Genomic DNA, 13,106 nt, shown 5'->3' with positions numbered 1-13,106 from the left:
TCAACAATGGTATACAACTACCTACTTGCGGTAGACGATCCTCTTGAAACTAAAGTGAAGGGTCAACACGCCCCGCTCAAACGTGCTCTTGAACCCTCTCTCATGCTTGGCACTATAATCCCAGTCGCGATCCACAATGCGGAACGCAATGTCCTCGTACGGCGGACCGGACATGAACCTGATGATGCAGGTGTCTTCCTCGCCCGCCGGGGCCATCGTCTGGCCCTTTTTCCTGCCGCCCTCGCGTATAATTTTGTACGTCGGCGCCTTGGTCGGATCGATCAGGTCCGGATAGAAGATGTGGAATTTGTAGCCCTGCACGACTTTCGGGGGCGGGTTATCGTGGTCGTAGTGCGTTTGGTTGTACTTGTTCCACTCGTAGCCCATCTGGACGCGGTTGAAGTACCGAGGTTTTCGAGGCCGGTATTTCCCGCCGTACTGCGAAAGCCAGGCTGGTTGTTGTGACGAGGTGGCCGACTCGTCCTCGTTCGCAAAGATTTCTTCGTCGTCATTGACGCCACGGGCGACTTCGCGGTCGAAGAGCGCTTTCGTGCTGGAGGAATCGTCGTGCGAGGATGTGTCGAAGCGGGCGGTCGGGTCGGTAGGCTTGGATTTTTGCAAGGATGGACGCGACTGGGTTGAGAGGGAGGGTGTCGATGTTGCGGCGGTGTTCGTCTTCGGCGCTGGCACGTAGCCCATGTGTAGCACTTTCCGTCTACTCGCAGCGACGCTTTGCAGGAATGTGCTTTCGTCCTGGAATTCTAGGGACTTGTCCTTTGACGCTATCTCCAACAACGGGTCGGGGTCCAAGTCCTTCGAGTACTGCACGGTTTCTGTAGCCTCGACCCCAGCGCTGCGGAACTGTTGCTGTGCAAGAGTCGCTTTTCGCTCGTTCTCCTGCCTCAGGCTCTTTAACCGAGCGTCGAGGACATCCTGATACACCTTCTTCAGCTTGGCCTTGGCCTTCCAAACTAGCAAGCTGTCCAACAACTGCTGCCAATAGTCGGTGTCGATTGGCTCGTCTGAAGCGAGCTTGGCCCGGATCTGGCCCTCCAGCGTCTCCAACTGCTCGTATGTCTTGGGTCCCAGCAGTTTGTCAATATCCGCGGCAACGGAGCTGACTGCTCTACCTTCGGGACCTGATGCGCGCAGCTTCTTCTGCCGATCTTTGCATATGATTTGCATGGTCTTCCAATAGTCCCTGTTCTTCCGATTCTTCTCCAGATTCATATACGTTTCGATATCCCTGCGCAGTTCCGTGAGCTGAGTCTCCGACAGGTCGTCGAACACACTGTCAGGGTCCACGAAGTCCAAGTCTTTCTCGTCCACTTCGTCGTCCAACGGGTTCCGCGTAGGGTCGACAACGCGAAGGGTGACCGCCAGCCAGTCGATGGGTCTTGCGCGGCCTTCCTTGACTCGAATATCTGCCTTCTTCTTGGCCTGCTTGAGAACAAAGTCATCCTCCTGCGCAACCCACTCTCTCATCCGCTCATCTTCCTGCATCTGATTGATCCTCATCTGGTCTTTGTGGGACCATCGTTGGGGCTGGCCATGCTCGCGTCTGCTGGGCGCCTGGCGGTCTCGATACTGACGGGCGCCATCGTGAATTCGCCGCGGAGGGGATTGCGACCGCCGCCGCTTGTTGGGGTAGTCACCGTCGCTCATCTGGGCGATATAGGCAGAAGCGAGGACGGGCGGTGCAGCGCCCAATTTCAACTGTTGTAAGTTCAAGTTTGCAGGCAGAAGTGGCGCCGGAGAAACTTCGGCAACAAGACTTGAGAAACACGAGAGCTTCACTCCAAGTTGAATGTGATCCTCATTCTCACCACAAGGCAGTGCAGACCACTATGACCAGGTTCCCATTTGCCGCCTTGGCTAGCAAAATCGGGGATGTGCCTTTCTGTAGCAGGGTCGCACTGTGCAGAGGATGGAGAAGGTCCAGAAGACCCGGAACAAGGGCCCGGCGTGCACTCAGTGCCGCCAGTTAAAGGTAGGTCCATGCAGAAGAGTCGATTTCAGCGCGACTGCTTTTCTCTATATATTGTGTATGGCTTGTATTGACCTCGTGAACAGTTAAAATGTGACTCAGCTCAGACCTTTCCGGCTCCGTGCACAAGATGCACCAGGACTGGCTCCAAGTGTCTGATCGACTCTCACTTCCGACGAGAGAAGCGGCAGGAGTAAGTTGGATGGATCGATGCCAATGTCCGGCTCAGTTTTGACTTTCTTTGGCTAGACGAATTGAGAGGCTGGAAGAGCAACTGCTCGAGGCAAAGCAGAAACTCGAAGGCACACCACGAGCACGGGAAGCATCTGCCCCTTCGATCGGGTCACCTGAAGTTCGACACCGACCCTCGATCGTCGAGGAGGACTTCAGCACGTTCGATTTCGCCCAGTTCTTCGAAGACCTGCAACCGACTACCCTCGACGATATCACAATCCAGCCTCAGACGATTGTTGAGTTGTTTGAGCGGTAGGAGATCTGTACTCCCTGTGTGTGCCCGTCTAACCACGTGTTTGAAGCTACTACCTTTATCACCACTCGCGATTCCCCATCCTGTCCTCGCCGTCAATTACCTTCCGCTCGTCTAGGAAATGGCCACCCTTGTTCTGGAGCATAATTCTCGTATCCGCCAAATGCCGCCAACATGTCGCTCTGTACTCCAAGCTCAGCCAACCACTCAAAAGGCTTGTCCTTAGTCCGGAGTACCTGTCAAGTCAGTCCCTTGAGATGATCCAGGCGCTTCTCCTGCTCTGTACTTGGGCAGGCGGCGACGACAGGAGTTGGACCGACCTGTCGTGGACGTACAGCGGCATCGCCACCCACGCAGCTCTACAAATGGGCTTACATCGACCCGAATATGCAAACGACTTCATCTATGGCTCGAAATTCGACGATGAGATCATATTGTCTCGCAGAAAAGCATGGATTGCTTGCTTTATCGAGAACGAGATGTATGCCTCTCTGTCTCTCTGCCTATCTGTCCGCTGATGTTCAGCATTAGGGCAAGCCGCAGAATCGGCGTTCCATGCACCGCTCCCATCGACCATACCATCCTCGAAGCCCTTTCCTCCCCAGCATCGACTATCCCAGTCAAGCTCAAACAGCAGCTCCAGATCGCCTATCTGTCCTACAGGACGAACACTACCCTAGGCAACTCCGATCTCAGCCCGGCAGGTGTCCTCCAGAGCTCCATCTCAGCCATCCACATGTTCGAAAAGGAATTCTCCCTAATGGAATCCACGTCCGGCCTGCTCTGGTCGCCCCACGAGGAAGTTCTGTTTCTTGGGTCGAAGCTCAATCTGTACATCTACGCCATAACTTCGTCGAATGTCAGCAGCACTCAGAACGGCCGGCACTCGAACGTGGACGAATTCATCGGGCCCGCTCTCGCGACAGGACTGAAGCTCATCGATGTGGCCAACAATGCCGAACGCGAAATCAGCTCCTGGAGCGTCCACACCAAGGAGTCTCTCATCGCGGCGACGTTCTTCCTGTTGATGCTTCGAGACAGCGAACACCCTCTCGTCGACCTCGCCGCCACGAGAAAAGCAATCGGCCAAGCTTGGAACACGCTGCATGCTTGCATCATTACAGAGCACGACTACCTGAGCCGGACTTGCACCACCATCTCGTATCTCAGCCAGCATCCGCTGAAGCGGGAGGGCAACGGTTTTGCATTGAAGACAAAGTCTAGGATGGCGTCGAGTATCATGTGGGACACGATCAGACGGCTCAAGGAGCACTTCGGCCTGGAAAAGCCGGCGCAGTCACTAAGCGAACGACTTGCCGCGGCGAGTGGCCAGACCCAGACGACGCCCAACGGCACGGAAATGCAAATCTTCCCGGACAACCTGTCGTTCGATTACGGGGGCGACCTCATTGACTGGGACTCCCTGTTCACTGAACTTGGAGACTTTTACGTGCCGCCGCAGTTTGACGAGTCATAATGCTGGGCGAAGTGGCAAGGCCACCAACCGTGCCGAGGCCGTGTAGCTCAGTGTGCGGGACAGGATGTACATTATCTGTCTGTTCATCTGCCTATCTACGTACGCGAAACCTGTTAGAGACAGATCTGGGGATATATTTGCAGCCATATACAATTCGTTCAAAATCGTCGGCACATCATGTCGTGAACCCTCAAATCCAGCTCGAAGCATAAGTCGGCGAACCCGACTTTGCATTTCTGCCCAACCGCACTCCAGCCCTGCGAATGTGCTTCGGCACAGGCTCCGCGCCCTGCAGATCACCTTCGTCGGCAATTAACCTCGACAGCGCCCGGTCCCGCGTGACGCGCACGATTGTCGAAAAGGAACTCGTGTAGGACGCACCATTGCGAAGCAGCGCATGGACACCGAGCAGCACGCATATCAAAGCGAAGAGCGCGCTGATACCGTATGCAATCAGCAGCGTGCGCGGCTCATATACGAACTGAGATTGGAAAACCTGGCGATTTGCCGGAGCGGTCGTGCTGTCTGGTCCGATGTGTCTGGTCCAATGTCAGCCATGCAACAAGTGCACAAAGTCAGGAGGAGTGAGGGAAGACGACGTACCCAGAGACGACACTATACCGCATACTCAACGTAATATTCTGGAACAACATCTCGTTCTGCCTCGCTTGCCTCATGGTCATCTCTGTTTGGGTCAGTCCTGGCCGCGAGGGAAACAGCGCCTGATTCATCCCCAGCGAGTAGACCGAGTTGGTCGTGGGGAAGTTGACGTCGTTCGAGTAGGTGATCGGACCGGTGACCATCATGGCAAAGGCCTCCATGACGGCTTGCATGTTCATCTGTCGACTGACCAGTGGTTCGGCGGGTGTGCCTTGCATCGTGGCAAGTGCCGGCATCCAGTTCTCGAATGTAGGGGACGCAGTGATGAATTGGGCACCGGTACTCTTGACCTCGAAATGTGCGGCATAAGATGCGTTATACAACTTGCAGGTCATCATCTGCGCCTCAGGCTCACCAGCAAACCCAGGAATACGATTGCCTGACTCGTCAACACCAGTCGTGTTGAGGTAGATGAACACTCGCGCCGCGTCCTGCGAGGTGAAGTCAAGACGGTTATTCCCAATCTGAACATCGGTAGATGCGAAGAACGAGCCGTTCACCTCGGGACCCCAGCCCGGTTGAGGTGCCCAACCAAAGTAAAACACCCGACTGTCAGTCATATTCTCATACTGGAGCATAGCCTTCTTGGCCCAGGCGAAAGCTTCGCCTCCGGCCAAGTCGCATGAGATAGCCGGGCCGAAGAATTGCAGGTTGTAAGTGAGATTTGAGCTGGAGGATTGAACGGGCAGGACGCTGTTGGAGAGAACCGTGGAGAAAGTCGGGTTCAGCAGACCTGTGGCCATCGTTGCATACATTGTGGTGTCGCCATTGGTAGTCACGCCGCAGTATAGATTGTTGTTCGTCGTATACTCTCGTTGAGGGACTTTGAGTGTGCCGTTCGTGGCGACTATCACGGGTTGGATGGACAGCGTTCCGGGTGTGATAATGGCGGAAATAGGAAGCAACCAGGTCACAGCGGCCAGAAAGGCCAACACCGGGCGTCGAACCCAGACCCCCACAGCCAGGAACTCAAATGCATTACCCAAAACCGCAAACATCGAGTCTAGACTCCCAATCTCGTGCGGCTTTGCATGCAAATCCACCCACATCCACTGATCATACGCCACTCCTGTGCCAATTGCCATCGCTAGCTTTGAAAGAAATGCGATCGCCGTGCCACCGCGGATGGCCCAGAGCTGTAAAAGAGCGTGGTCGGCAGGTTCGCCGCTTAAAGTTTGATAGAGGGCGTGGTGAAGGCCCATGAGCACGATCCCAAGGAGGAAGCCCACGCCCATAACTGTCGGGGCACGCCAGTGAATGTGGCTGAGGCGGGAAAAGTCCTTTACCTCGACGGAGAGGACAGTCTGGGGTTGTTTTTCGAGCATGTCGAGGGCGAAGGGATTCTGACTTTCCGGCGCAAAGACTGTAAAGAAGGACTGATGATGCCGATTCGAGTCAGACGATCTAAGAGACGCAGACGATATCGATAAAGACAGCGAACGACAAGGACTGCTTGGGTGGTTCCGGCGTATATCTGATGGATATCATGTGCCCGGCTGTTTGGGGGCAGACGTGGCGAAAGGCGTTACAACAGGGTGGAGGTGAAGACTGGGCATATACGGTACTGACCATCGCAGACTCGTACGACGCGAGGTAATAGGGAAGGTAGGACATCGCCAGCCAGATCGCGCTATGAGGCCATATCCGTTCCTGGGGGCTATATTAAGGCACCGACAACCGTGATAACAGCGCACCCTTGACCCGGGTCATGGCAGGAAACAGTACGGGCCACAGGAGGCCCAATTTTGCATGTGACGGACTGATGCTGCGCGTTCATAGCTTTCGGCTAAGCGCTCGACCATTTCAGGCGCTGAAACGAAACAGGTCTGGCCAGACGAGAGGGCGGTAAGAAGCTAGCATAGTCCGGAGGCGAGGGCTGGTCACTTTTTAGGGAGGCAGAGCTGGCTCGCACAGCCCCATGAGTCTGCCGGTCCAGAAGGCGAATCTCAGAAACTAGAAAGCTCAATGAATGGTGCTTACTTTATGCTTGCCATGTGGTGACTCCACGACACAAAGAGAGACAGGCACGACAGGCAAAGAAAGGCAAGGCTGCAGGCCGAGATAGCGGCCAATCAGAGTACGAATGCCAAGACAGGTGCTCATTGGTCGCCGCGAGGGCGTCATTGCAGGCGGTCGACGCCTTCACCACCTTTACCAGTCTCCCGGGCATCGAGCCGGGACTACGTCGCTAAGCGTCTAATGACCGTATAGTAGCTATAGCGAAACCGCTAGCTACACGGCGATCAAAGTTTCCTTGGTCATCTCCGGCATAAAAGATGTGACTGCTTCTCTAAATCCTCACACATGTCGGAACCAGGCAGCGAGGGAGGATGGCGAGAACTCCAGACCTCCTCCCGCCGCCAATGCCCCAAGCTGTTCTACCAGTTTTCGACCAGCCGCGAATCGCTGACGCTGCTCCTCACCGACTTGATATCCATCTGGGAAACTAGTCTGGACAGCTACGACATCAAAGCGGCAGCAGCCCGACAGCACACGACCGTCGACCCGTCAGCCTCGGACCGCCAATTCGAGGTTCTGCTGTCCAAACTCCGCCAGAGCCTAAGCGACGGCGAGAACACAATCACACGAGGGTCAGAGAAGAGTTCACAGAGACTGTACCTCCGCACGACAATCGACCTACCTCGCGGTCTGCCGCCGCTAGACTGGACGTTCACGCTAGAACCCCAGACCAGCTCGGAACTTGCTGAACGCCTCCTCCGGCCCAGCCTGCACGAGGTGGCCGTGTCGCAGAGCAAAATCAGCTCCTTGCTCAGCATCGTCAGGGAGAAAGACCATGTCATCTCGAAACTGCTCGATCGGATCGGCAATTCGGCTGTGGACCTGAGCCTCGTTTTCCCTGGAATTGCTGGCCTCGCGTCGAGAAAGGGTAGCCATGTCTCTGTTGCGGATGCGAAGAAGCGCGTCCCTGGGATGGCGGATTTCGACGAGGAAGCCTGGATCAAGCAGTTCGCCACCGACGACGGGTACGAGGGCGCGGATCGGACGGGGCTGGGTAACCTCGTTCGCGGGTGTGAGAAGTGCTTCGTGCACAGCAGGTCTGAGCACGAGAGCTGGGTCAGGGATTTACCGACGACAACTGCAACACAGCGTGGCGCGAAGGGCGACGCAGAGGTCAAGTCGCCGCCGATGAAGCCCGGCCCAGACGACGAGTCTACGGATGATGAATTCGAACGTCAACCAACCCCACCATACTTGAAGACTACGAGTCCCGCAGCCACAAGGAAGACCCAGCCCGCAACTACCACCACCGTGGACGACGATACCCAGGACGAAGAACCCAGTCCTCCAAAGAGTACCAAAGCATCCAAAATCGGTGGCCTCGGCAAACGAGACGCGACCAAGGCATTTGGCGCCTCTACCTCTAAAAGTCCAGCCAAGGCATCTCCGCCCGCCGAACGAAAGGCATCACCAGTGCGTCGAGCCTCCGACGCCTCAACAGACCCAGCGACAGCGACAGCCTCAGAAAACGCCGAGGACGAAGACATCCGACTGCCCTCACGACGGGGCACCAAATCTCCCCAACCAGCCCAGAAGCCCAAAGCGCGCGTCCCGAATAAGAAGGGAGCCACGACCCGCTCACCATCAGCTACACCCTCGCCTTCAGTCTCTCCATCTCCATCTCCATCTCCGTCTCCGCTGCTCACACGCTCACATCCCAAGCATTCGTCACCAGCCTCCCCCAAAAATCCGAAAAGGGGCAAGGCAGAAGATGACGAAACTGAAACGGAAACAGAAACCGAGGATGAGGACGAGAACAAGGACAAGGATGAGGACAATGACCGTCATCACCCTCCCTCCTCAGCCTCTCCTGCGCACAACCCACAACCCAAGTCCCCTACCCCCACGACCGCACAACCGCCCAACCGTCTAGGTCGTCTCGGCGCCCGCAAGAGAGACCCATCGCCGACGCCGACGCCGACGCCGGATCCAGCCTCTGATGAAGAACGCCCTTCTCAACACGAGAAGGCGCAATCCCCTCGGAAACCAGGTGTCCACAAACTTGGCGGCTTGCGGAAAAGGAAACAAGCACACAGGGATGAGTCTTCCTCTCCGGAGGCTCGCCCGGATGCCGACGCCGATGCCGATGCCGATCCACGCGCTTTGGAATCCTCCAAAGCCGTGGGCCGGTCCAAGTCTCTGTCGAAACGCCGCGCAGCGTCAGCTGAACCTTCACCACCACCGAAGGAGACGGCCGAGGAAGCAGCATCTCGGCGGCGAATGCAGCTGAAACGCACGATCGAGGCGGGCACGGCGGGGAAGAAGAAGCGGAGGTTTTGAGTCTAGCATCGAGTGTGGGAGTCAACAGATACAGTATTTTATAATTGTAAAGCCCGCGTGGGGATCATGTATACTCTAAGTTCAAATGTCAAGGCGATGCTTCCAGTCTTCGCTCGCTCGGCAATCTTTTGAAGCTGGCAAGCAGCACGCAGCACGCGGCACGCAGCACTTGGCTTGTCCTCGTTCGTCCTCATGCTCAATCCAGGCATCCAATGTGTGTTCTGTTCCAAAACCGCAAGGCAAGTACTCTTTGCTCTGATAGCAGCAGAGCCCGAAAATACCAAGTTTACCAAAGCCCCCAACGGAAGTAGGCGAGAAACTTTTGCCACGCTTTGTCCTTCCTCAAGCTCGAAACATATTTCAACACTGGAACTGATTCCCGCTCGTCTAGCATTTTCGTCGTCTTCATATAGCGTCTCATCGTGAGCAATCTTGCCAGAAGCGTGGCCAGTCTGGGTGCATGGAGAGGAGACAGTCAACAGTTAATAGGCTATAGCATCCCATAGACAAGAAAATGCCGCTGCACCGGAAGTTTGACCCATAGGATCAGCCAGCTTGTCGGCCACGTTCTGTACGACAACTGGCGTCTGTCGGATATGATGTAAGTCCAGTTCAAGGGTGTCCCGGCGGTTTTCCGCCGTGGCCGTGCGCGCCATCGGTGGGTCCCGTCTGCGAACTCTTAGACTGAGCATCTCCATCTTGATCCCGGTCACTCACAGTCCAGTTTGCCCGGAGATGGCTGCTCTCACTAAAGTTGACCCTTTTGTGGCCTCGACTCCAATGAGATTGGTCTCGTTTCTTTGACTGTTCGAGCTCCTCTTCGCTGACGCTGGCACTGTCAGCCTCGGCTTCTTCCAGTGCTTTTCGAGCCCGGGTATGGAGTTCCGCAGCCTCCGCAGCAGCTCTTTGCGCCCTGGATTGTTTCCGCCACATGCTTGCATATTTGCCCCCCAGCGCAATAAGTTCTTGGTGCGTTCCACTTTCAACCACAGTGCCGTGGGAAAGCACCAGGATTTGGTCGGCGTTAACAATGGTGCTCAGTCGATGAGCGATGATGAGCATTGTTCGTCCTTCAGCAAGGGAGTTGAAAGATTCCTGAATCTTTTCTTCGGTTTCGGTGTCCAAGGCAGCAGTGGCTTCGTCAAGCATAGTAATGCGTGGATTTTTGAGGAATGTTCGGGCAATAGCAACTCGTTGACGCTCTCCGCCCGAGAGTCTCACACCGCGCTCCCCAACTTTTGTCTCATAGCCATTAGGAAACTCCATGATCCGGTCATGGATTGAGGCTGCCCTGCAAGCGTCAAAGATTTCTTCATCCGTCGCATCTTGATTGGCGTAACGCAGGTTGTACATGATGGACTCGTTGAACATGTTGCAATCCTGTGGCACGACACCAATAAACCTCCGTAAAGAGTCAATGGTGATGTCCTGAACGTTTCTCCCGTCAACCCTGATTTGCCCCGAGTCAGGGTTGTAGTAGCGGAAGAGTAGCCTTGAGACCGTGCTCTTTCCCCCTCCCGATTCACCCACCAGCGCTGTTGTCGACCCAGGCTGACATCGGAAGCTCAGTCGGTCCAAGGCTGGTCTCCGCTTATCGTAGCTGAAGCTCACGTTGTCAAAGACAATATCACCTTGACAATCCTCAAGTATTTCCGCGCCTTCCCGGTCGACGACATGCGGTTGTTCTTTGAAAAGTTCCAGCATTCTCTCGGCATTGATGAGATTGGTCTGAATCGCTCTGTAGAAGGTCCCGAAAAAGTTGAGTGGTCCTTGCAGCTGTGCCATGTAGGTGATCAAGAGGACAAATTTACCCACGGTTTGATCACCTTGTGCAACTTCAAAGGCTTCGATGAAACAAGCAACCAACAAGGCAATCATGAAGAGCGCACCCTGCACCGTATTCATATAAGCCAATGTCACTTCGACCCAGTATTCGAAACTCTGCATCGTCTTGATCGATGACCGGTATCGGCCGAATTCATAACCCTCGGCATTGAAGTATTTGACCGTATCCCACGAATGTAAAGAGTCATTCTTGACTGCTTCCATCTCTCGGTCCGCGTTGACGTAATTGCGGCGCAAGGTAACACGCCACGCGGCAAGCCGAATGGTGACATAGATGTACAGAAATGTCACGATGGCAACCACCAAACCTAGGTATGCGTCGAATTTGATGGTCAAAAATACGACCGCGACAACGAGGTCGAAGACCATTGGTCCCACCTGGAAGGTGACCATCTCAAGGAAGCTGTTGATCGAGCTCCCCTTGTTCAGTGCCGAAATCAGCTCTCCCGTTCGCTTGCCCGTATGAAATTCTGCGCTGAGACCATGAACGTGTTCGAAAGCCGCTGTTGAGATGGCGCGGTAGGAGTATTGCTCCACGGGGATCCAGAGAATTGACCTAGCCGCGCTGAGAATACCCTGGGAGCCCTGCAGCCACCTGAATAGGATATACAGGGCGATATCCAGCCAAGGAGCTCGCACCCCACCGTCATCATCCCCGGAGAGGGCGTCAGTAATTTTGCCCACCATTACAGGGACGAAAACGTTGATGACTCGCTGACCGATCATGATGAGGAAGCAGGATCCTGCAAGAAGTTGCAATTTGAGTGACTTTTTGGGCCAAAGGTACGGGATCAGCATGGCAAATCCTCTTAAGTAGGCGTACCAGGTGATGTTAGGCACTTCCGTTGGTTTGGCCCATGCATCGACATGCTCCTTGGGCTCGGAGGACGGAGTACTTTGATGGTTTGCATGAGGGTTGGCGTTGGGGCGTCTTCCAGATTCGGTATCTCCACCAAGTAAGGGCGTTCTCTCATTCTCAATACCCGACGTACTAGTCTTCTGTCTTCGGCAGTTGATTTTGATCGCGATGTAGAGGACGCACAGACCGAGGAGGAAAACAATTCGGCCCAGGTTGACGACAACTTCAAGTGACTCCCAGCCTGTGATGTTCTCCCTGTACTGGCCACCCTGCTGATTGCCTACTCGAGGTTCAAAATGGGGCATGGTATAGATGCGGAGGCTGGCACCCAGAATGACGACCTCCAAGGGAAGAGCACATAGCCAAGAGATGAAATGGGCGTTGTTTGGAGAGGGCTTCGTGTCGAGGATAGAGATGAAAACTATCAGCCAGAGAAAGGTAGAAGCGATTACGTATATCTAGGAAGTGTCAGTGGAATTACAGGCAACGAAACTCAAGGACCCCAGCCTACCACAGCATTCTTACCAGGCCACCATTCGTCTTTGCGGTTCAGCAGGATCTCAAAGAGCAGAATAGCCGCATTGCCTAGAAATGTCAACATAACAACGACCTGGCTGATCTTAAACACAGCCTTGACCCCGGGTGGTAGGTCTTTGGTGGCCGCAGCTTCCTTGACCTGATTGGCGGATCTCCTTCGAACGGGAAGTGGTCGTCCACCAGGACCTCGCATGGCTTGAATTGTGACTTTGCCATCATCGGGCGACGTCTTGATGCCATGGTAGATGAATGCGATGACGAAGACGACAAGAAGTATGGCAGGACTGGCTGATTTGGTCACATTCAGTACCCTGAGAGAGGTTTGAATGGCATTCCAGTCTGGCTGATCTGGCATATTCCTCCTAGTGTTGGCCCCTGCGTATGGTCCCGCAATATAAGTATGAAAAAGCCTCCCAATGTTATGGACTCGGTCTTGAGCGGCTTTCTGCCAGGGTTCGCTGAATGTGTTGCCCTCGCGTCCACTTAAGAGAGTGCGGGACACCTCGCTTGTCTGTCTTCCTCGGTTGATTGCCGAGATTTCTTCAGATTCCAATGACAAAGACTCGGTTCGTATTAGACAAAACTGGTGTACGAATGATTGAGCGAGGGACAGAAGGAACTATTACAACAACGAAAAGGAAAATGACTGCTTTGACAGTGAGATAGCGATCGTCGACAAGTTGAGAAAGTGATGTCTGGAAGTGTAAAAGTTAAAGGTGCTGCCAGTATGACGACGTAAGTTGGAGAGGAGGCCTTCGGGTGGCGATCGAACTGGGGGGAAGGTGACCTGGAGGCGACACAACTGGCCTGCTGCCCGTTCAGATTTGAGTGATGGTGTGCAGTAGTCTTGTTCCTTACTTCGGCCGCCGCTTGAAGCCCAGAACCAGCTCAGGTCAAGCTGTAATCATAAGGTTGGCCTTCCGCGATCGCGCTCTTGTCGCGTGATGGAAAAAGG

General features: G+C 54.7%; 5 protein-coding genes across 5 annotated transcripts; 2 read left to right on the top strand and 3 right to left on the bottom strand.

The window, feature by feature from the left end:
- Positions 1–21: 21 nt before the first annotated feature.
- A1O7_02524 (uncharacterized protein) lies at positions 22–1,665 on the bottom strand (the record flags this gene model as incomplete). The annotated part of the gene is made up of 1 exon (XM_007756555.1): positions 22–1,665. One exon carries the CDS (start codon positions 1,663–1,665, stop codon positions 22–24), a length of 1,644 nt encoding a protein of 547 aa, XP_007754745.1.
- Positions 1,666–1,927: 262 nt separating this feature from the next.
- On the top strand, positions 1,928–3,951 carry A1O7_02523 (uncharacterized protein; the record flags this gene model as incomplete). Its single annotated transcript, XM_007756554.1, has 5 exons — positions 1,928–1,990; positions 2,074–2,180; positions 2,237–2,473; positions 2,524–2,955; positions 3,006–3,951. 5 exons carry the CDS (start codon positions 1,928–1,930, stop codon positions 3,949–3,951), a joined length of 1,785 nt encoding a protein of 594 aa, XP_007754744.1.
- Positions 3,952–4,141: 190 nt separating this feature from the next.
- Positions 4,142–5,936, bottom strand: A1O7_02522 (uncharacterized protein; the record flags this gene model as incomplete). The annotated part of the gene is made up of 2 exons (XM_007756553.1): positions 4,142–4,490; positions 4,555–5,936. 2 exons carry the CDS (start codon positions 5,934–5,936, stop codon positions 4,142–4,144), a joined length of 1,731 nt encoding a protein of 576 aa, XP_007754743.1.
- A 979-nt stretch (positions 5,937–6,915) lies between these two features.
- Positions 6,916–8,910, top strand: A1O7_02521 (uncharacterized protein; the record flags this gene model as incomplete). Its single annotated transcript, XM_007756552.1, has 1 exon — positions 6,916–8,910. One exon carries the CDS (start codon positions 6,916–6,918, stop codon positions 8,908–8,910), a length of 1,995 nt encoding a protein of 664 aa, XP_007754742.1.
- Positions 8,911–9,522: 612 nt separating this feature from the next.
- On the bottom strand, positions 9,523–12,506 carry A1O7_02520 (uncharacterized protein; the record flags this gene model as incomplete). The annotated part of the gene is made up of 2 exons (XM_007756551.1): positions 9,523–12,072; positions 12,126–12,506. The coding sequence occupies 2 exons, from the start codon at positions 12,504–12,506 to the stop codon at positions 9,523–9,525; spliced, it is 2,931 nt and encodes a 976-aa protein (XP_007754741.1).
- Positions 12,507–13,106: the final 600 nt, after the last annotated feature.

The sequence above is a fragment of the Cladophialophora yegresii genome (genome assembly GCF_000585515.1).
Source record: "Cladophialophora yegresii CBS 114405 chromosome Unknown aczIN-supercont1.2, whole genome shotgun sequence".
Classification (NCBI taxonomy): Eukaryota; Fungi; Ascomycota; class Eurotiomycetes; order Chaetothyriales; family Herpotrichiellaceae; genus Cladophialophora; species Cladophialophora yegresii.
The sequence above is the reverse complement of the archived record's forward strand: the minus strand, read 5'-3'. Positions and strand labels throughout refer to the sequence as shown.